Source organism: Sander vitreus, chromosome 20, assembly GCF_031162955.1.
Source record: "Sander vitreus isolate 19-12246 chromosome 20, sanVit1, whole genome shotgun sequence".
Classification (NCBI taxonomy): Eukaryota; Metazoa; Chordata; class Actinopteri; order Perciformes; family Percidae; genus Sander; species Sander vitreus.
The window spans coordinates 18,920,593-18,942,307 of NC_135874.1; the positions used below are offsets into that span (position 1 = coordinate 18,920,593).

The 21,715-nt window shown below is 42.1% G+C and overlaps 1 protein-coding gene across 2 annotated transcripts; it reads left to right on the forward strand.

Moving 5' to 3' along the window:
• The first annotated feature begins 789 nt into the window (after positions 1-789).
• Positions 790-21,570, forward strand: LOC144535750 (uncharacterized). 2 transcript variants are annotated; one of them, XM_078278373.1, is made up of 12 exons: positions 790-1,988; positions 8,415-8,535; positions 10,063-10,671; positions 10,859-10,911; positions 15,926-16,446; positions 16,855-16,951; positions 17,062-17,128; positions 17,672-17,732; positions 18,031-18,127; positions 18,883-18,999; positions 19,083-19,142; positions 20,084-21,570. In XM_078278373.1, the coding sequence occupies exons 2-12, from the start codon at positions 8,496-8,498 to the stop codon at positions 20,171-20,173; spliced, it is 1,812 nt and encodes a 603-aa protein (XP_078134499.1). In that variant the 5' UTR covers positions 790-1,988; positions 8,415-8,495; the 3' UTR covers positions 20,174-21,570. The 2 variants fall into 2 exon arrangements, with proteins under 2 accessions (XP_078134499.1, XP_078134498.1); XM_078278372.1 differs by lacking the exon at positions 790-1,988 and adding an exon at positions 7,566-7,949.
• Positions 21,571-21,715: the final 145 nt, after the last annotated feature.

Sequence of the window (21,715 nt, forward strand, 5' to 3'; positions counted from 1 at the left end):
CTCTGTGTGTGTGTGTGTGTGTGTGTGTGTGTGTGTGTGTGTGTGTGTGTGTGTATAATTACAGTGGTGAACAGTTAGCATGAGGGCCGCCATCTGTGGCCTCTTTTCATGGATGGACGCTCCAGGTGCTGTCTGATGGGAGCTTAGGGGCTCATTCTGCAGACATTAGCCAGTCGAGACAATAAGGACAAAGAGCACATTGCCTGACATGCTTATATAACATAAATATGAAGGTGATCATTAGTGGTTTTAATGCACTTTTTTTTTATCCATGCAAGCGGTTTGGCTCTCTCTGGGATGTCGGTCGGTCGGTCGGTTGTTTGATCCACCACTTAGGTCCAGACTGAAATATCTCAACTATTCACAACTAACAGCTATTTGATGATTGCCATTAGCATTGCAATTTATGCAGGATGAATAACTTTGGTTATCTCTCAAAGTGGCTATAATCAATATTTTTTTTTATAATAACAAGGTATCAAATGACAATGTAAAGGTTCGTTTTTAGGAATCATCCTACAGAGAATTGTCACCTGAATCTGCAGATTGCAGCTCTTTGTTTAGCTGTCTGGCCCGCAACTTTTTGTTGTGGTTCACTCCTACCACTTTCATAATTAGCAAGTGTTAGCATGCTAACACACCAAACCAAGATGATAAACATGGTAAATAGTATACCTGCTAAACATCATCATGTCATACTTGTCATTGTGATTATGGATTTTAGGTCAAATCATCCCTGTACCTAAGAACAGCCTAACAGTGCAGCTAGCATGAAGACTCTTGGTCTTGTTAATATTTTTGCTTTACCTTGCCTGTTTTATATTTTCTAGCATTGAAGTTGTTTTAGTTTTTCTCCTATAGCACTTTAAATGCTATATGGTTTCTCTTTGTGCTTAAAAGGCAGTCAGCATCACAAGTTTCAGTTGCATCATGACTTTGCAGTATTAATGCCAGAGTTTGAGTGTATTCATTGATGCATGCGCTGGGAGGCAGAATTTGGTCCTATTACCAGAGATGAGAATAAGGTCATTGTTGGCTGCCCTCACTAGAGAGAATTCCTCTCGTCCAGCGAGAGACGTTATCAGCACAGCTACCTCATTATAAGACCTCACTCTGAGTCGAGGACCCCCAGGCCTGGAAGGATATTAAAGCTTAAAGAAATTTGCTGACATGGCGGGAGAAGCCATTCTCAACATCAACAGAAAAACATCCAAATCAACCCACTTGGCAGATTCAAACGGGTTCTAGTGGCTCTGACTTCAAATGACTTGGGCCTTTTGTATCAAGCTATTAAAGGAACTGCTGAAGTCAGAAATCAATTACTCTTGATATACTGTAATGCACTGTACCTGAATTAGTTAACACCTCATTCATCATTTTTCACTTGGTTTTGATGTCAAATGCCCTTCAAACAGACATAAAGAAATGACATTATTATTAAGATGATTTTATTTATTAATATTCATCTCAATGTGGCAAATGTATGCATTAGACAAAACTCTGCATACATGTAAACCAAAACACAACCTAATAACTTTTTTTGTTTTTATTTACAGTTCCCTTGGAGTCATTAATTTCAATATGACTCAACTATAAGTTGGTATATACTGTGATATTTGAGTATCACCCAGCCCTTCACTCCATTCAACCTTCCTTCTGTTTACACAGACTTCTTTATCTCTGTGTGCCAGTTCCTGTAATCCCCTTAGACACACCACCTGCAGACTGCCTGTTATGTAAATACAGGAAGGAGACAATATAAGGACTGAGCAGGCTGTCCTGCATCAGATAGCTGAGCACAGGTTGAAGTGTCCAAGCACACACCCAGACAGACCATCCTGGGAGACAAGGAAAAGGAGTTTGAGAAAAAGAGAAGTGTTATCTGGCCCTGAACTCATTCCTGATTTAACAGGTAGACCATCACGGAAGGCGCCAAAATGTTTTTCAGGGTCCCGAGACTGACTCCGGGCTACATCAGGCTGCTGCAGGTGAGTGTGAGCAGTGTGGCAGTTTTTTTGAGGAGTTCAATTATTTTTTTCATAAAATAAAGTGACACTGGTTTGGATCCTTCGATGCTACTTTGTTATAAAGGTGAACAAGATTTGGTAACACTTTACTTGAAGGTATCTACATAAGAGTGACATGACACTGTCATGAACACATGCCTTGACATAACTTGTCAAGGCAAAAACCGAATGACACTTACTAAAAGAAGTGTTATGTCATAAACGTTTATGACTTGTTTATAATGTTTATGACACATTCATGACAGTGTCATGTCACTCTTATGTAGATACCTTCAAGTAAAGTGTAACCCAAGATTTAGAGTCATACTGGCTGGAACCACCGACAGAATATTTTGATGTGCTGGGATTTTTACTCTTACTAAAGCTGTCTATCCCGCCGGATAGCAGGAAAATAAAGTGCTGAGTCATAGGAAGTTGCTTGCCAATGATCTTAGAAGCAGAAGTGGATTGCACTTTATTGCAATTTTTCTGCATCATGCAACTTCTTTTGATTTAAGACCTTCAAAACAAAAAGGCAGAAAGCCCTCTCAGTGTCTTGGATTTGAAGTCTAGATTACACGATGCTTGGCATGCTCTGTCTCTACTGGTCCTTAAGGAGTAAAAGAAAGCGGCGGATGAAATAACTGACAGTTCTGAGAGCAGTCATTGATCTAATGTAGTGTTTGCAAGGTGCCAGTTTTATGGGTACGTATAGGCATTCATAGTGCACACAGCAAGTTGGTTTCACTAAGTGCTACTGTCTCAACAGATCTTTGTGACAAGATGATGAAATACAGTACTATTATATCATATACACACCATCCACAAATATGAGGTTGTTCCAGGCTTCCAGGTTGTTCCAGTATGCCTTTTGTTTTAGCTCACAAAACACAATCACCTTTTTGGTGCGGTTTATCACAAACAATGGAGAAATCCTAGCCTGTGACACTCCATTGCATTGTAAATGGAAATAGGAACTGGATGAGTGAGCTCCATGAAAGGCGTCTTAACTGTCTGTGACACAGCTCCATTTGAAACTATAATGTTTCTGTTATTTGTTTCACTATGCTCTTTATAATTGTCAAGGGCCTACTGAGGAAATTGCCCATGTCACAAAATAGATGAGTCTTTTGTTTGTCAAAAGAGACAGACCGCGATTTGGTAAATGAGAAAAGATGAGTTTTTAATCTCTGTGGGATTGTTGGGAGGGCTAGATGAGGCGGGATCTGAGGTGAGCACATTGTAGCTCCGTTATTTGATGTGAACAAATGTTTGGAAAAAGGGGCTGCTGGGCATGTTGTCCTCCCGTGCTGTATAGGCCTGAAATTGATCTGCATCCATGCATAAACTTAGCACTTTAAAAATCTCTTTGGTCATTGTTTGCCAGGATGTTTTATTATTTCTGGACTTCTTTGATCTTGTCCTTAATACTCACACAATACCAAGGGACTCAAACATTCCTCTGATTACATTTCACCCTCCACTTATCTCCCCTTTCAGACCCAGGCCTACCACAATGTGGCTGTGACGCCTCCAGCTGAGAGGACCATGCCCGGCATGGCTATGCTGCTGGGGGCCGTGGGGATCGGGTTGTGTGGCTACAGCTCCAGGCAGTTGGCCCTCTACCATCGGCCCTCCGCCCGTGTGCTGCAGTGGGTTGGCACACACACTGATGCCAGCATGGTGTGCACAGTGGCCCATAGGACCCCCTTCCTGGATGTTAATCGCCAGGCTGTTGCTTGCCAGGAGATCCCACCTCCATCCTTTGTGGGCCAGACGGTCCCTGTGAAATAATACCCTTTGATGCTAGGTTGGGTATAGATTGGCCATCACATAGGTTGAGCTCCAGTAACTACACTTATGCACAACTAAGATTGTAGCTATGCTGGCCCCCAGTGTGGCCCATGTGCTCTCTGATGATGTGCAAGTGTGGATATTTGACTGACCTCAACCTTTATGTTCGCAGGGAGATAGATTCCTTATAGTAATAATGAATTCTGTAACTAGTGCAACACATATAAAAATAGCTGAAATTAGATTATTAGTGTGGAATACTATTGGATTGTATCAATTACTAACAAAGTATGTCATGCACTGAGAGGGCACAAAGCAATATGAATGTTTGGATGAGTACGTAATGATGCTGGAACTTCCCATATACTTTTGAATGTAGCTTGAAGGAGTTAACGTGTTTAATTTGGAGACATTGTGTGTCTTTTTGAGGCCTGGCGTAAAGGGACTGACGCTTGGCAGTGTCCCTCTGTACACAGATGGTTGGCAACTCTCTCTGTCCCCTCCCCTTCCCTCCCCAGGCAGACAGCCATGTGTAAGTGCTTGAGCACCCCATCCCTGCCCATGACTTCAATAATTGATTGCCTCTGAGGAGTTGCAGGTGCCATCCATCAACAAGCCTTGGCGTTTGCTGGCGCCGTCTGGTCACCGGCTGTCAATCAAGAGACGATGGAGAAAGACACAGGTTGGCTTTGTGGCTGAAACAGTGACTGGTGCTTCCTGGGCTCAGAAAAGTAAAATTCTCCAAGGGTTTGGTCAAGGTGGTGATAGAATAGCTGAGGGGCAGGGCACTTTTATGGATTGAAACCACTTCTTTAAATAGAAGAAAGCTAAGTACATTTGATATCACAACCCGAGTCACATAAACAACACAAATACACCTTGCTGGATTATGAATCCTAATTTCCCTTGACTGAGACACTGCGGGTGGCAGGCGGGCAAGGTAGAAGGGTGATTCTTCCTGGAAAAGCCTGTGTCCTTTGTGCGGATTAACTCAGGTGGAAAAATCATTCCTGGCAACATACAATTTACCCTAATCTGGTATTAGAGACAAGGACCCGTGAGAGGCAGGCAGTCCCTGTGCATTCCAACTTTGTACCATTCCCCCTGCAGTGTCCACCATTTGTCCCACTGCCATACATGGATTTATTCATTATAGCATTGGTGTTTCCTTTTGTGTTGACACAAAAATGCAGCAGTGAAAAGGGACTTGAAATTCGGCGAGACACTGAGCATGGTTGAGAATGCGTGCTGTGCCTTACTATGGATAGCACAGGGTCATACTGTCTTTATCTTTACTGCCACTTATTTTTTTATTTTATTGAAAATCTACTGAATATAGAGTTTTGTTTTTCACATATTGTGGTGTGACGGTACCAAGCCATAACATTTTTTTTTGTTTGTTTTATTTCTCCACAAGCATGGAGACAGGAGGAGTTAGGTTCCTTAGTACTCTGGAAAGTTGTGAAGAATGAGGATGGTGAGAAAATTGAGTTTTTCATCACTTAGAGGTCAGCCAGACCCTGTAATCAATTTCCTCATTGTTTAAGAGCCACCCTTGTCCGTCTGCCAAATTGGACCAGCGGCTAGTTGCCCGAATAGTGCGCCCTCCAGAACACTAGCGCAGTAGGTCACAAAATGTTCATAATCCACTCCGCAGAGGGGGCCAATGGCTCCAACTGGCATCAGAAACTGAACAAAGAATTGGTTGCCTTGCTCTGGATAGAGACTGACACCCATAATCAATTTCATAATTGGATCGTGAAAACAACAGGATACTCTGTATTACCATATACAGAGTACATACTAAAGGAAGATTAGAGAGTAAATTGGGAATTTAAAATGTGAAGATTCAGATACACGTATAACTTTACCTGTTCTGAAATCTAAGTCTGAAAGTATCTGGTGCGACCTGCATTTTATAGTCCTTTTCAGGCATTGCACTTCCATGAGTGTGAAACCAATGAGAGTGGGGGCTGGAGGTTTTGTAATGCACCTGGCTGCTTTTGATGGATTCGCGCTATACTGCAGTGGTGCACAGTGAGCACAGAGCACTGTGGAAACCTATTGATCTCAATCAGAGAGTGAGAGAGAGCTTGTTTCCTCACTGCAGCATTGTACAGTTTATGAAGGAGAACTGCCAAGACACTGCACTCACAAAAATGAATATCTGGAAACATGTTTGTTGTTGGAATAAAATACAGGAAATGTTTGAAAGCACAGTATTCATCTGTTAGCTTGTTGTACATCAGTGCTCATTCATTTCATTCTGTAAAGCTCAACAAACTCGACTTCAGCTGTGCCCATTAAAGGAGAGATTACTTCTGTTAGCAATATAATTAATAATTCATGAAAAGATGTTGGAAGACATTGATGAAATAAAAGCATTTGGCAAACCTGCTGCTCTACTGTTGCACTTAGTCCCACCAGTGGGTCAGATTGTTTTTGTACAGTGTTGTTTGATGAAGTTGTACTTTTTGTACCAAGAAATAAATGTGTTTTTAGTCAATGTGCAATTCATGCTGTTATGCTGTAATTAGGCTTAAAAAGATTAGACGCTGGTTTTTTTAACTCTTAATAGCTGAATTATTCAGTTGTTTAGAATTCAGATACCCACACTTCCAGTATACTGTAGGTCACAGGTTACCCATGATGGGCCATGCTCCATTGTACTTGGAGAATTAACAACCTAATGACCATATTGTGAGCTACGTTATCTAAAACTTTAGAATCTCCAATATAGAAGATATGGTATGTTAATAAATTGGGAAGGGTTGAACATGTCTTGAGTTTCACATTATTCCCTAAAAGCGGTTGTTTATCCAAAGTGCAGTTGCGGATATTGATATTGATGCTTTAGACTGCATAAAGTAGACAATGTACAAATATGTACCGTCGTTTATTCATCTATTTTATTTGTGTCAAACATGAAACTTGCTCCAACAAGATTTCATAATGTCACCTACAACGGAGTCACTTATTTATTGGAATTAAAGGCTACACATTAGTGAGCAGCAAATAGGCCCGCTTACAGATTGTACAAAATAAGACGATGCGTTACATTTTTGATTACAAGAAAAGAGCCCATTTAAGCACACTGTTAACAAATGTTTCAGCTTATTAAACACCAGCATTGATACAATACGATGCATAATCAAAAGTTAGTCCGAATTCATAGATATGGTTCTTCTTTGGATCTAAATCTAAATGATATGGCCCCACACATTACATGATACTCTAATCTATTAGTCTTAAAAACAGATGTAAACACCTTTTTAAATGGAAATGCAGAAAAGAGAGTTGGGTGAATGTACTATTTGTATAATGAGTAATATCTAATGAAATGTGCAAGTGCTGACTTTCACTTAACTCTGTAATTTAACAGAGGAACAGCAGGTCAGGGCTTATATGGAAATTAATTATATCAACCTTTAGTGTTTTTTTTTTATTAGTTATGCTTCAGATTTATGCAACTCCAATAGTTGCACTGATGCACTAATAAATAGTAATCATGTATGAGCATACTGCCTTAGTTTAAATCACTCACACACATGCATATGTTGCACAAACTATTATCAGCACCTTTAAATTCACATAATCTGTTTGATGTAGAAGCCAAACACTTGGCACACTGGGCAAGTTTGAATATATTTAACGCTGGTGTAAGAAAAGGTCCAATAGAAATTTTCAGCCTGGAGCTGTCTGGTACAGTAGGTCAGTGGGCCATTAGCCTGTGAGAGTCAGCTTCATACTGTATAAGTCAAGAGGTAAGTGAGGAAGGGCCACCACAACCCAGCGGCAACAGGTCCTTATACCGCGGCCTACCAGTGCCCTCCAGTGGGCACATCAAGGGATTATCGGCGCCATCGGTTAGCGATGTCCAGAGTTTAATTTTTCGCTCTTTGGTTCGATGTGCGGATTTAAATCGCGTTTTGTTTTCTTATTAAGATGTTTCTAGCAGCAAAATGCTGCTAAAAGGATTACACTTTATTCTAAGGATTCTGCAGTCTATTTGCCATTCCTTCTCCTCCGCGAGGACACACCAGGGCAGTGTGCTTGGTTGAGTTGTGCTGAAAGAAGCAACGCGTGGAGAAGAAGAGTTTACCAGACCCCGAACAAAAGGATTTGGGAATTATTTGTCTGCTTTCAAGGGTTTGTATCCACTTTGTATTGCTCTCCAAATGAAATGTATCGCCTTCAACGTAGTAGGCGAAAAGTTAGGTTACTTTTCTGAACACGTTTCTCTTGGAGGCACACTTTATTCGAGTTTCTATGTAAAAGCTTTGATGGCGCGTTAAAGTCAATGGCGTTAGAACAAAATTATGTTACGTTTTATCACATTTGTTTTGGACCAACAGGTAGTAGCGAGTAGGCTATGTGATTGTGACGCATTTCTCGTGTACAGTTTATATTCATTCAGATGTATTTACGGCTATGTTTGTAACATGTTGACTTAAATGTAACCTCCATCTGCATTTTAAACTTGATTTTAAAAATTAAGGTTGGTTCGGTTCAGAGCTGCAGTCACCGAATTATTTCTCAGCTGGATAACATTGCATAAAACTGCATGACTTCATCGTGTGTGTGTGTGTGTGTGTGTGTGTGTCACCTCTACAGTGCCACTTTAGTCAGGGCTGAGTGAAAGAGCAACAAGCACCTGCAGGGCCCTATCAGTGGCCCAAACCCCATTGCTGCAGTATGGGTAACTTTTCCAGCAAGGACGGCCATGGACCATCAGGTAGGTCATCATACAAAAACACACACATGCATGAGCTTGAACTGTATGTAGTAGAAAGAGGATGGTACAGTGGGAAAAAAAGAGAAATACAGGAAGAGTGAGGAGACTGTATGAAAGAGGGGTGGATAAGGAGTAATCAGGAAATAGAAGGCAACAAAAGGAGGTGCGTGTGTGTGTTGAGCGGCAACAGGAATCTTGGCAGCCCTCCTGTGTGATGCACAGTGAGTGGTCATTCTCCTCGCGTCCCTATGTGATTCGTTATGTTCGCCAGCTGTGATGAATCGGCAGAATTCCCCGGCTTAGCACAAGGGCAGCGGATTAATCATAGGAAGCCTAATAGTATCTGACGCACGCACACACCTTAATGGACACACACACACACACACACACACACACACACACACACACACACACTCTCTCTCATTCAGTCAATCTGCCATCCGTGCGCATGGTTGGACTAGCACATTAAGGCTTGGACAGAAGAAGTAAAAAGCAGGGGTGGCATGAGAAAGTTATTAGACAATCCTGTCATTCTTTCCCAATGATTTGGCCTCACAGCAGGTGGTGTCTAACTATGTAAATGTTCGACTCCTGCTCTTACATCATTTAAGAAATAAAAAACACATTCTTTTTGCTGGCAGTGAGGCTTTTGTCCAAACAAGGAAAAGAAGGAGACATGATGCCCAGTGGTTCCCATAGCTTCTAAAGTTATTATTGGTGGCATGTGTTAAGGAGCGCTGAGTCAAAAAAGTAAAAATCACTTATGTTATTGCTATTGTGTCAAGTTAAGATATGTATGTGCGCCTGACTGCTGCAAATTGGTCTATGTATAGGAAACATTTGGTCCTGAATTTGGAGAATGAGTGTCACACAACATTGTGGATGAGCAGCTCAAGAAGAATGTCTGTATTAAAGCATTCATCTTCAGGGGCATTGCTTGGATATTTTCTGGTCTGGTCACCTCCCTGAATGGTGTTGTTTTTTGTTTGTTTTGTGTCAACATGCTAGACTAGTGACCACTAAACAGTTTCCTTCAGTCTGTCCATGATTCAGTTTCTCAGTCAGTTCTTTCAATCTGTCTCTCACAATTATTCATAACTTTCAAGCCCCAATCCTTTTAAAACATGTTTATTTAATTGTTGCTTCACTTGACTGTTTGGCCTTCTCTGAGAAAAATGATGTATGTGCAGTGTTTGACACTAGGAAGCTGTTTTTTCATTCATCTGCTGAAAGAGGGAAGCTTCTCTGTGCTCATCTTCACCTTAAATCTCAGTTTGGACTGGTTTGGAAGCCAGTCACAGTCCAGTATGCCACTTGCACTTAAGTGTGTTGTGGAAAGTTATCACCTGCAGTCCACATGCATTTTGAGTGAACATAAGTGAAGTACAAGGGAGAAAGAGTAGGTGTAATTTTACTGACGTAATTGCACTTTTCTTCTAGAAAAACATTATAGCGGACAATATATATTAGTTATTTGATTTGTTGTTACTATTATTTCATCTGAACTCAATTGTTGCTCTTCTTTAGGGGCCCATGGGGATAGTTTCCACACTCCTCCTGCTTCTCCACAGAGTGATGGGCCTCCTTTAATGCCCGATGTCCCCCAACTCCTACCCCCTACCTCACCTCAACCTTCCCCTGCAGCCCCGGTTTCATCTCCACCTCCAGTCCCAGTCCTAACATCCATTGGGAAGAAAGTACAGTCCAGCACTACCCCTTCCAGTCCCCCTCCTGATTGGAGGCCTCATCCACCAGTCAGTTCAAATAGCTCCACCATTGGCCCTGGAGTTAGCCCCCTGCACAACAAGCCACAAAGTATTGTGGGTAAAGAGCAAGCCGCTTTTGGGAGGAATGGGGGTCCCCCTACCTCCACCCCTCGGCCTCTGGTATCCCAGCAACAGACTGTGGCCATCAGCCCCACAAAGAGCCCCTCTTCTTCGTGGAGTGCCTCACCTGTGGTGGTGGGCAGCTCTTCTGGGCAGAACTGGAGCGAAAGGGACAGTGGTCTGAGTCAGTCTTTACTGCCCGCTCACGAGGCTGGGGGCAGCCTGGGTGAGGAGCTGAAGAAGCTGCTGGAGGAGTCTAGTACAACACTGGGTATCAATGCCAGTCTGGATGGGGCCACAAACACAGCAGGTAAGATGTAAACAAAATACTTCATATACTGCCGATAAATAATATTCAGGTCTGCAGAATTTTTATTTGAGCACAAAAGCTTGCCATTTCATTGTGGGACCAACATTTCCCTGTTTTAAGATGGGCAAAATACATTTCCTTGTCATTTTTGATGTTGTCTTCTGACATTTCTGTATCCTTCCCTCAGAGATACTGAAGCATCTACTGACAGAAGTGAAGAATTTGAAGAGTACTTTCCAGGTGAGATGCTGTTGTTTTTTAAAAATATTCAGCCAGTTTGTTCTTCTCCAATTTTTGGCTGTGTTTTCAGTGTGATACTAATGGGAATTGACCAATCACTAAACCCTTTCCCCAAACAGCGATTGTCCAATCTCTTAGCTTAGCAATTGTATGTAGGCCCGCTATGCTTGTACAGTTTTGGATTTCTCTACCTTGAAGCAGTGTGCATGGAGCTGTATTAAGACCTAACCATATATAAACGGTTTGGAATGTGTTGTCTTCTTTTCCAGCCATTCCAAAGCTAAAACTACAAGAGAAAAAGTGTAAGGCATGGATTAAACTGTGTTTATCTGCTCTAATGTAAACTGCAAAGGTTAGCATGTCGGCTAGGTAGCTTACTACCACTACTACTATGATGTATGTAGCCACCAAGTGCTTATTTAAGACCCCTTTTTACAGGGTTCTCATTTTAAAACGAGTCAGCTGAAAACACTAAAGGGGTTTTATATTATTACTATAATTTTCGAAGATGGTGTCTTGATAGACATAATAATGGTAACTAAGAGGATCAGGGCTTTGTGAATAGTCAGTTAGGGACAATATGGACAGAGAAAATACCTCAGTCTTCTAGTGGATGTAATTTTTGAGTTTTCATATCAAAGCTTGTCTTGCATTTCCCACTAAAATGTACCTTCTGCCATCTTAAGTTTTTCCTTGCCATCCTTTTTTCCAAACATGAAGACAACTTTTTTTTTTGCCAACACACTTGAAAGACAACAGTGGATAAGTATAGAAATGTAAACAGGAAGTCACTCACTCCAATTATACATAAGTCAGAATAGTGCTTGTGACCTTTCATCCAGGAGATAACACCGAAACACACCCTGTCAACCCCCCCCTATCACAACAGGCCTTGGACTTTGCCCCGCTGGGAGTTGAAGCTTTGCTAATGGAGGTCTTCCTGTCCTCTGCTTCTCTTCAGAGGCCCAAAAGAGGAACATCTTTGAGATCATCTTCTGTCAAAGTATTTTTTTCCTCATACTTGTAGAGTTGATCAGAGATAGTTGCATATGGTTATGGCTCCTTTTTGAAAGAAGAACATAAATCTCCAATGTTGGCGGGACACCTTTTGCCTGCATTGTTACATTTTATTTTTAATTAGAAGAAGTAAAGCGTCCATCACACACATTTATTTCTCTTCCTCGGACCCCAGCAGAAGATGCTTGTCCAGTAGGCCAGTTGACCAGCGGTTTTGGATTGACTACACTATTAGGTTCCAAACCCAAAGTTAAAGATAAACCATGCACAATAAAAATGTAAATTCTGCAAGCATTCTTCAGTCCTATTCCTCGGGCGTTCCATGCTCTTTTGAGGATGGTGATATGCTGCGGTAATTTCCTGTCAGTCGTTCGTTCCAATTCCTGACCCTCCCTTATGAGGATTGTAGCCTGGGCCTCCCAGCTTCCTCTGGATCTGCCACAAATTACAACAGCTGGAATATGGCCTACAGCATGCCTCCCTCAAACTCCATCTCTTTTCTCCTCTTTTCTTCCCCTTGTGACTGTCCCCACTTACATGGCAATCATGTAGTATTCTACGCCACACTTCTTTGTCACCTCTTTCTCTACTTGATATTCAATCCCTGCTCTCTCCTGTCTTTTCTTCCTCTCTCCTCCACTTTCCCACATCCTTGTAAAGGACCTGGAAATATAAGCCTTGCACAGGCCAACCAAACCTCAGAGAGACTGTGATATACCACTGAGAGGTAGCCATGTATTAGAAATTGGGGCAATTCAACACTGTGTTTACATGGGCCCTCGCTAGGGCAATATAAGCCTGCAAAGCTCGACTCTATGAACCCTCTCAGTCTGTTGTGCTGTCCTGGGAGCCTTTTTGTGGCAAGCCAGAGACTGGGAGTGCAGTGCGGAGGAGGGGGTTCACATTCGGCTGTTCAGGAGACACAACTTGTTTTGTCTTGTGCTGTGTGTGTGGGGGGGGAGGGGGCTGCAGCTTGCAAATACTGACTGGCCATGTGTTTTTGTGTGTGTGCTCCACGTGAGACAGAAGACTCATGTACAGATGCATTGAAAGTCTTGGCTCGTGCAATTGTTTTTTTTAGCTTTGTATGGAAGCCTCCCTCCTCCTTCCTTTGCTGTGCCTCTTTGCCTTTTGTTCCTTTCCTCATTCTTTCTCCATCAGAGAGCTGACCGCTACTCCCTGAGCACAAGAACTCAAAACAATTACTCCAACTTTTGCTGCATTGCTCCTCTCTATCTCGTCCCTTCCATCCTCTCTCTGTCTTCTCCCCACCACTGCTCTGCTCTATCTGGCTATCTTGCCTCCTAGTCTGCTCTTTCACTTCCATCCATCTTTTCATCTGACCCCAAGTTGCTAAAGCCTTTTTTCTTTAGTTCTGACCTCCTCGTTTTTTTTTTAAACCTTTTTTTTGTGTAATTTAAGTAGCCATTATTCTTCTAGTCACATTCTGTCAGCTAAGCCTCTCCTCCACACTTTTTCATGTCTTCATCCCCAAATGTTCCTATCTTTCTCTGTCTGTCCGCAGTCATAATGTATTTCCGATGTACTGTAGTACTGAATTCTGAAAACGCATGATTACCCAATGTGCAGCGAACTACTAAGGGTATTATCCGACGTACCATCTGTCTGTGCTTATGTGCACCACTAGTCTTCAATTGTCGTGTGTGTGTGTGTGTGTGTGTGTGTGTTCCCTCCCGGCGATTTAGTCGATCTCAAAGCACTGCTTTGGAATCAGTTCCAGGTGAACGCTGCTGGAGATTTCCAGGAATGATCTCCAGGTTCCCTCTGCTCTCTTCTCATCGCTAGGCTGCTTCTGCAACCCAGACTCAAAAAGGCCCTTTAGCTGGAGGTTCGCGGAGGCTGTTCACATGTAGAATGAAGATTTAGTGTGTTTGGGACGATTGGAGGAGGGGGCCTGTGTGCATGTTGTGTTGAATTTGCAGGGCCGAGTAAATTACAGTGACTTGAGACCCTTTTCTTTGATGTCTGTGGACATTTAAATATGCAACTTGTAGGCACTTCCAAGCTATTTTCAAGTGTCAGTTGGGGGGATTTTGCTCATTGTGTGTGTGTGTGTGTGTGTGTGTGTGTGTGTTTGACTGCTGTAGAGGGGATGAAATGACCCTTAATATTAATGGTGTATTCAACCACTTTTTTTGAATACACACCACAGGCTGTGGAGAGAGGAGCCATTACAGAGTTTGCATGTTTCCCTAAGTATGTATTAGACTGGGTGTGGAGGTGAACTAGGGACAGATGGTTGGAACACACACGCACACTGACACAATCTCCAAGTGTGCTGGACCCTTTCCAGGAATTGTCAGGAACTCCGATGTGCATCAAGAGTATAGACAAGTGGGTGTGCGCTGGATTCCACATCTGGCCTTGCAGTAGGGCATTATGTCAGCTCTTGAGGGAATACGAGTGTGGGTCGTAAGACTGACAATCCACACACTTATCTCAGTGTAAACTTAAGGAGGGCCCCTTCCGGTTTCCTTAAACAGACATGCTCCAGTTGGAGTGTCCACGTCCAGATAACAAATACTCTGTGAAGACAAGATCAAGTCCAAGTGGGTGTTTTAGTATTACTAAATATAGAACTTCTCCAAACACAGAACACTATCCTGCTTTTCATTTGACAAATGTCCAGGGTGAATGTGCTCTAAAATACCCCTGAATGTGTAGATGTGTGAGAAAACGTAACAATGTGGTAAGGTGAAATAGGTGAGGTGTATGTGTGCGAGAGAAGATTGCAATATGATATGTGTGTGTGCATTCAGTGTAATCGGGTCCAGCTGTGGTCTTGAGTCACTGGTCAGATGAGGGAGAGACTTGGCTCAGACATTGCCTCCTCCTCCACATCTCCATTCATTCTTCATCTAATTACTAACCTTCCCAAACCCCTCCGCTCCTCAGCACTCCCTCACATCTTACTGGCTTGTATGGTTCTACAGTCAGTATTAAATCTCTGCATGATTTTAACCTCTTTTATTGTCCTTCCTCTCTACTTTACCTTCTCTCTCATTCCCTCTCGCTCCTTTTATGATGATGGTTGCTTAATGTTTTTTAATGTCCCGGTATCGTTTACCATCTGGCTTCATTGGTTCTGGGTGTGTCTTTTGATGTCTGGGGCATAAAGAAAAGAAAACTGGAAACTTGGTCTACATCACTCATCCTCAAAGATGTGAAACTGATACTGTGTATACATCTAACCATTATTAGAAAACAACACTTATTGAGCTACAGCCACAGTGTTTGTGACACAGAAGGCAGTTTCACAATGCAACCTTGGCCTTGCTCCCAAAAATGTTGCTTAGATCTGTTTTTGTCCAAACTTGTAAAGGGTCTTATTTTCTAAAGAAATTCCTCTTGATTTATTTTTTTAGACATGAGTAAAACCTTTTGGCTCACAATTCAGTTATGCCTCATTAGAGTTGACTTACCAGCTCCAGTCCTCTCTGCTTGCCACTCAGTTCAGTTTAACCTGTAGCCTCCTAATGAGGTTCAAATGGGTATTTGAGTGTTCATTTTTTGATTATAGTCATTGTCTGATGAGGGTTCAGCTATGTTTGTTGTTGGCAGTCATTCCATTCTGGCTTTTAAAACACCAGTTTTAATCCTTTGTATGCTTTGTATTAAATTATTGTAAAAAAAAATGTTCAGAACAATAATACTTGTCTGAGTGTAGCAGTGTGATTTGCCTGTTTTGTACTGTGATGAAAACACAAGCTGCAGGTTTTATTGATCTGGAACCAGACGTAAATTTAAATAACAAAAGATGTCCGACAGAGCGTTTGTAATAGTGAATTTTCTTTCAGGCAGACTTTTTGCCATGAAAGACAAAACCTTCAGAAGACCATATGAGTGTATGTGTTAAGGCTAATTGTGTGCTTCCATCTACCTTATCTTTTAAAAACCACAAATATCAGTCTGTGTTCATATAAAGCATCATCAGTCAGTTGGAATAACACTGTTCTTCACATCCACACCAATCCAGACGGAGCGTGGGGAATGGCTGCAGTTCCAGGCTGACCTACAGGTGGCAGTGTCAGTGGCGGACCGTTTGAGAGCCGAAGCAGAAGAAGAGCTGACTGTGCTCCGAACGGCGCACAAGGATGTGGAGAGGGAGCTGGCTGCTTCCCAGCAGAGACAGAAGGAGGCTGATATGCAACTAGTAACCCTGAGAGGGGAGTTAAAGGAGAGCAGGCAGAGACTGGCTACTCTCACCCAAGCTCCATGTCAGGAACCAGAGTGGCCCAATGGAGAACCAACCAACAGCTCCGAAAGCAAAGAAGGGACCCACAGAGGCAGGGAGAGAGGGGTGTACAGGTTGGGGCGAGAAGGGAAGGAGAGTAAGGGTCAGAATGAATTGAGGAAGAATGTTGTCAGCGAGGAGGCCAAACTAGACTGTAAAGGCGTGGCTAAGCGTTACCTGAGAAATGTGACCAATGAGGATAGGAGTGGAGAGGAGGTGCGATCCAGCGAAACACGAAGGACGGTAACCACAGAGAGGTCAAGGTGAGAAACAGTTTAGCTTGTGTTCTTTGGGAATACAGAACAACGAATAGTATTTCTGCAACACATTACTAAAGCATCATTTTGTGTAGGTGGCACTTTAATGTTTTCAGACAGTCAGATATTTCAAAACAAAGCCAAAATCCTTTTTTGTATTCCACATTCTTTGTCTCTGACATAGCAGTCACAAATGGATAACAATCACCAAATTCGGTCAGGATTGTGCTTTCTTTTGAATGTGTTGCCCTCAACTCACAGGCCTTCACAGGGCCACTTGAGGACAGTTTCAGAATCTTAATTTACAGCTGGAACCCTGCGGAACAGCTGTCCTGTAAAAATGCCACCCAAAACGGTTGATTTGGTGTATCAGGTATGTTCTCCTAACTATTGTTATTATCCCTAATGTTGCAGAAGCTTGTCCAGATTACCTGCTTCCTCAGGCTCCCTCACCATGCAGAATGGAACTTCCCAGCCCAATACTGCCTCAACAGTTGGACCTATAAACAAGGTGAGATGCTTTATCTTTAGGAAAATCCTTCATTAGAGCTTGGTTGTTTGCCACTGTTCATGTAATGATTCTGACTGAACTTTAATAATGAATCTTGTCTGTTTTTAAAGAATGTGGGGCAACTAAAAGGCCGAAGAAGTATGGATTGGCAAGACAGCAGGTCAAGCACTGACAAAGGTGTGTGTGTGTGTACACCAATTTTATCCTAAAATTGTTGAAGGTACCCTGTGGAGTTTTATGTTCACTAGCAGCGCTATGGAGCAATGTTTTTACAAGTTGGTTGTTTGTATTGTACTGTACATGTGCATGAGGACGCACAAGAATGACAATTGATGGCGCTACCACACCAGTGTGTAGCTATGTGCCAACAAAGGGAGTGAAGAAGAAGACTGCAAGGATTTAATATATTCAAGAAATCAGCTTTACAAATGTTTTATGAAGAAGGAAATGCATTAATTCAACTCCAAGTGAATGCTAATGTTGCTCTGTGTTTATGGATGTGTAAATGAGCAATTGTTTGCTACTTTATACAGTGAATGTCAATGTAACAGCTTGTTCTGCTGCCACCTAGTGGCAAAAAGTCAATGAATGTTACTTTAAACACGTAAACGTTAATGTCAGCATGTCAAGAGTGGTGTAGCTAAACCTCTCTTTCCAGCACTGCTTGGAGTGTTCATAATGACAGCGGGCTGCTGGGTTTATGGTTGCTTGTCTTTAAAGGAAAACGTGAGGAGTCTCTTAACAAGTACAACTCTGCTCTTACTGAGCTGCCTCTTTCCAAGTGAGTCTACACACACACACACACACACACACACACAGACAAACCAACCCAATTGCTACATCCTGTGTAAATCTAATTACTTGTTTTGACCCTGGGACATTTTTCTGGTGAACTCCTAAAGCTCGATATTTGGGCTAAAGCACCTTTCTTACTCGAATCAGTGTGTTAATTAGGTTTTCCTTTCAATAACAAAGTCAACTATGTGACTAAGATTTTTTTTATGATGCCCAACTGATAATAAATCCCGCAGAGTTCAAACCAAAAAATCAGAATCCTTGTATCTTGTTGTTGTTGTCAGGTCCCAGGATGGTTTCAACCTGCTGCTGCGTCGCCATGGAGGCTCCAAGAGAAACTCGCTGCTCCGTTGGTGTCAGAGCCAAACACAAGGCTACGAGGTGATCCTGGGCATGATTTATTTGTACTTTACATGTTTTGGTTTTTGTTTGCTTTTTCACAGCAACAAGATCATTGTGTACCAGAGGTTGTGGCAAATTCTGTTGGTTAAAGTGAATAAGGGATGGCCGGATAGGAACTAAACCTAAAAGAAAATAGTGAAATTTCAACTTTGACTGTCTTTTATGGTTACTCGTTCTAAGCTTTATTTTGTACAGTTTATTTTGAGAATTATATACACATATGTGATTGTATGTAGGTAGGCGTTGTGATTTATAGCGATCAAAGCTGATTCTGAGAACCACTGAAAAGGTTGACTTTCTAAAAGACTTTCCTACTGACTTGAAGAGGTGCGTCATTGCTTTAATATTCACACTAAGTCAGAATTCCAGTTTTCCAACATCTCTTGAATGCATCATGATTTCTAAAGCAGACTTTTTTTCACAGCGGATATTTTTTGTTATGATAGGAAAAGAACAGGTGTTACTAATAACTGTTCTATTCAAGTGTCCCAGTAAGCCGTGACAGTGAGCAATATAAGGACCCTGAAACTGAAGCAGCTAAATGGAATTCAGCCATCATTAATTGTATTATTTACACCTGTGCTTTTCCTATTGTGACATGTCAAAATGTCTTCTGTGAAAAAAAACTGCTTCAAATAGTTACTTGCCACTAGAGCTTCAGTTTGACTATTGCAGGTTAGCCCATTGGTTCTCTTGTGGTACCATAATCTTTCCTGTCTTTTGTCTCCTTACAGAATATCGACATCACCAACTTCAGCAGCAGCTGGGCCGACGGTCTCGCCTTCTGTGCTGTCTACCACACCTACCTCCCCTCACACATCCCTTACACCTCTCTCACTCCAGAGAACAAGGTAGGAACTGTTCCTCTGTACTTAATGGATGGGACCAAGTTATTTATGGTGTTCAACTTATCAATTCATTCTTTTCTTTGTAGCGGGAGAATCTGAGTCTGGCGTTCAAAACGGGAGAGACTGTTGGGATTGCACAAACCCTGGTAAGCCTTGGTGTCTCTTATAAATAAAACAAATCATTTTACACACAAGTCTCATCTGACTTATAGAGGAGACACACCGGGCCGATAATCGGCCGTCGGACCGTCTGGCGAGGTCGGTGACTTGAGTCTGTTCGGTGTGTCCCGTGCCGTCGTCCGGAGGAGCCGTCGGCCTTCATTTGGGCCGACCCGACATGTTCAGTTGGGAGACAGGGCAGTCGGGACTCACCCGGAAATGGCGAGCGGATGAGACGCTCAAAATCTGACAAATCTTTTAAACTGACCTTTGTCAAACTGAAATGAAGACAGATTCAGAAACTGCATGGCCTATTTCTCGCTTAAAATGTTTTCAGAAACACGTTTTTGGTGAACTATTTTAGTACAATATGAGATCGTATTCTGAACAAGCCGCCATGACAGTCTGGCTGTGAATTTCCGGAGAAAAAAGAACCACGTGATGCGTTCGTCCAATCAGCTGCCGGTTTTCATTTTCTGGGAAACAATCGGACTGTTAATGGAAACAATACAGAGCAGCGCCGCCTGCTGCTATGGAGACGTATTACGTTTCGCGCATGCGCAGAGCGTATGCTCAAGTCGGCATCTCTTCGGTGTGTTCTGAGGCACTTTTTGGACCTCGGGGACTGATCAGTCCGACTGTCTTTTCTGCTGACGGTCGGCCGTCTTTTTGGTGTCAGCACCTTTAGTCTCGCTTTGCCAGACCTTCCTCCACGGCGCTGCGGAGGAGGGTCTGGCGGAAGGTAACGGAAGCGGAAGGTAACGGAAATCCAGCTGAAAATAAGGACATGTGGCAGATTTTCCGGCACTAACTGGGCAATCCCGGAAGTGGAAGGTCGAGGATATAGACTACATCTGACTTAATTATGACAGACGTAAGGTTGATTTTTTTTTACTTATAAACGTATTTGAAAATCTTTGCTCCACAGACAGTAGAGGAGATGCTGAGAGCAGGAGGTCCTGACTGGCAAAGGGTCCTGAGCTACGTGGAGAGCATCTACCGTAACTTTGAGATGTGACGGCTGGAGGTACTGACAGACAATCCCAACATAGTGGATCCTAAAGGACACTTTAAAGGAAACGATATGAGTTGTGATGGATCCCTGAATACTATACTTTGCCTTTGCTGTGTGTCCGGAAAATGGATAAACTTCTGTTAGCAAAATAAAAGACATTCAAAGCTACAATTTGCTTTTTTACATCAAAATAAATTAAGAAGACTTAATGTCAACAATTTGCTCCTGTGGATTTAAGTTCCTCCGCTTGGTTTTCTGTCATACGCTTCAGAAAATGTGCTCTGACCAGGTAGAGTCTATGGAAGTGACAAGGCGCCACGCATTACGTTTTTATTGGTTTGTTACCACGGTTATATTTCACAATCTTATATTTCTCATATACTTATTCAGCTGACATTTGACATACACCAGTATATGGTGTGAAGAATTCAGACACAGTGAAAGTAGATATCTTATCATAATCTGACTAAATGAGTAGGACAGGAAGGATAAACTAAACAACTACCGTTTGAATAATTTTTTTACATATTAGAGCGTTTAAAATAAAGACTATCGTTGACCACCGTAGAAATTAAGAATATCTAGATCTTTTTTTATAGCCTCCTTATTAAGGAAGGTAGAATTGCTGTAAATGTCTCCACACTGGTACTTCACTGGCTGAAACTCTATCACATCATGTACCTTCATGAAATCTGTAAGCAGGCCTTAAACTATGTGTTGTATATGCCAATCTGCCTATGTGTTTAGCCTTTTAACCTTGTCTGTGATGCTCTGCAAAGATTCTACTTTTTTTCTGGACCTTTAAGCACTCTGTAAATATGCACTTTTGTCAGCACCTTTTTTCTGAATGAATGTAATAAGGTACAGTACAGATGTTGCACAACTGCTGCAGTCTTCAAAGGGCTCAGTAGGCATTCGGTAGCAAGGCTGCAGACCAGTCAGAAGATTTGTCAAGTTCAAATTTATGTTTTTGAAAACTGTGTGGCAATGATCAAAATCTATAAAGTGCCTCCATGTTATCACAAGTGAGCCAGTGCTGTTTAGGTGCTCAGGGATGTGCATTACAGGAGTGACATAAAGCAAAAGCAAATACAAGCTCAAACAGGCTTGCACATCCAGTTGCAACATCATCTCACTCTGTCAAACCTGCATCCTCATGGATGCAACAAGCACCCTCATACTACACCAGTTCTGAGAAACTAAACAACTTTTTTTACTTTTTTTAAACAGTTTTTTGTTTTGACAAGTTTAAAGCTGAGTTTGTTGCCAAAGTCCGTATGTGCCAAATATTGGAAAATTACTCCTTGGTTGTGAAAATGGACCATTGTAATACATGTTTATATGTAACTAGTGTGAAAAAAATGATACCAAAGAAATAAATGTTAATATGGATCAAATAATATTGTGTGGGTATTATTGTGTAACCCAGTGACCTCCCAGTGAAGTGCATTCTACATATGCTACAATGAAAAGACTGAACACAGAGCAACTATTTATGGGCCTTTAGCCAAGTAAAGGATTCCTATCTCTTCCAGGTTCATCAAC

Coding starts and splice junctions, on each gene's coding strand:
- LOC144535750 (XM_078278373.1), top strand. CDS start 8,496: ATGGGTAACTTTTCCAGCAAGGACGGCCATGGACCATCAG. Junction 16,952..17,061: donor CAGTTGGACCTATAAACAAG/GTGAGATGCTTT, acceptor CTGTTTTTAAAG/AATGTGGGGCAACTAAAAGG. Junction 17,129..17,671: donor CAGGTCAAGCACTGACAAAG/GTGTGTGTGTGT, acceptor TTGTCTTTAAAG/GAAAACGTGAGGAGTCTCTT.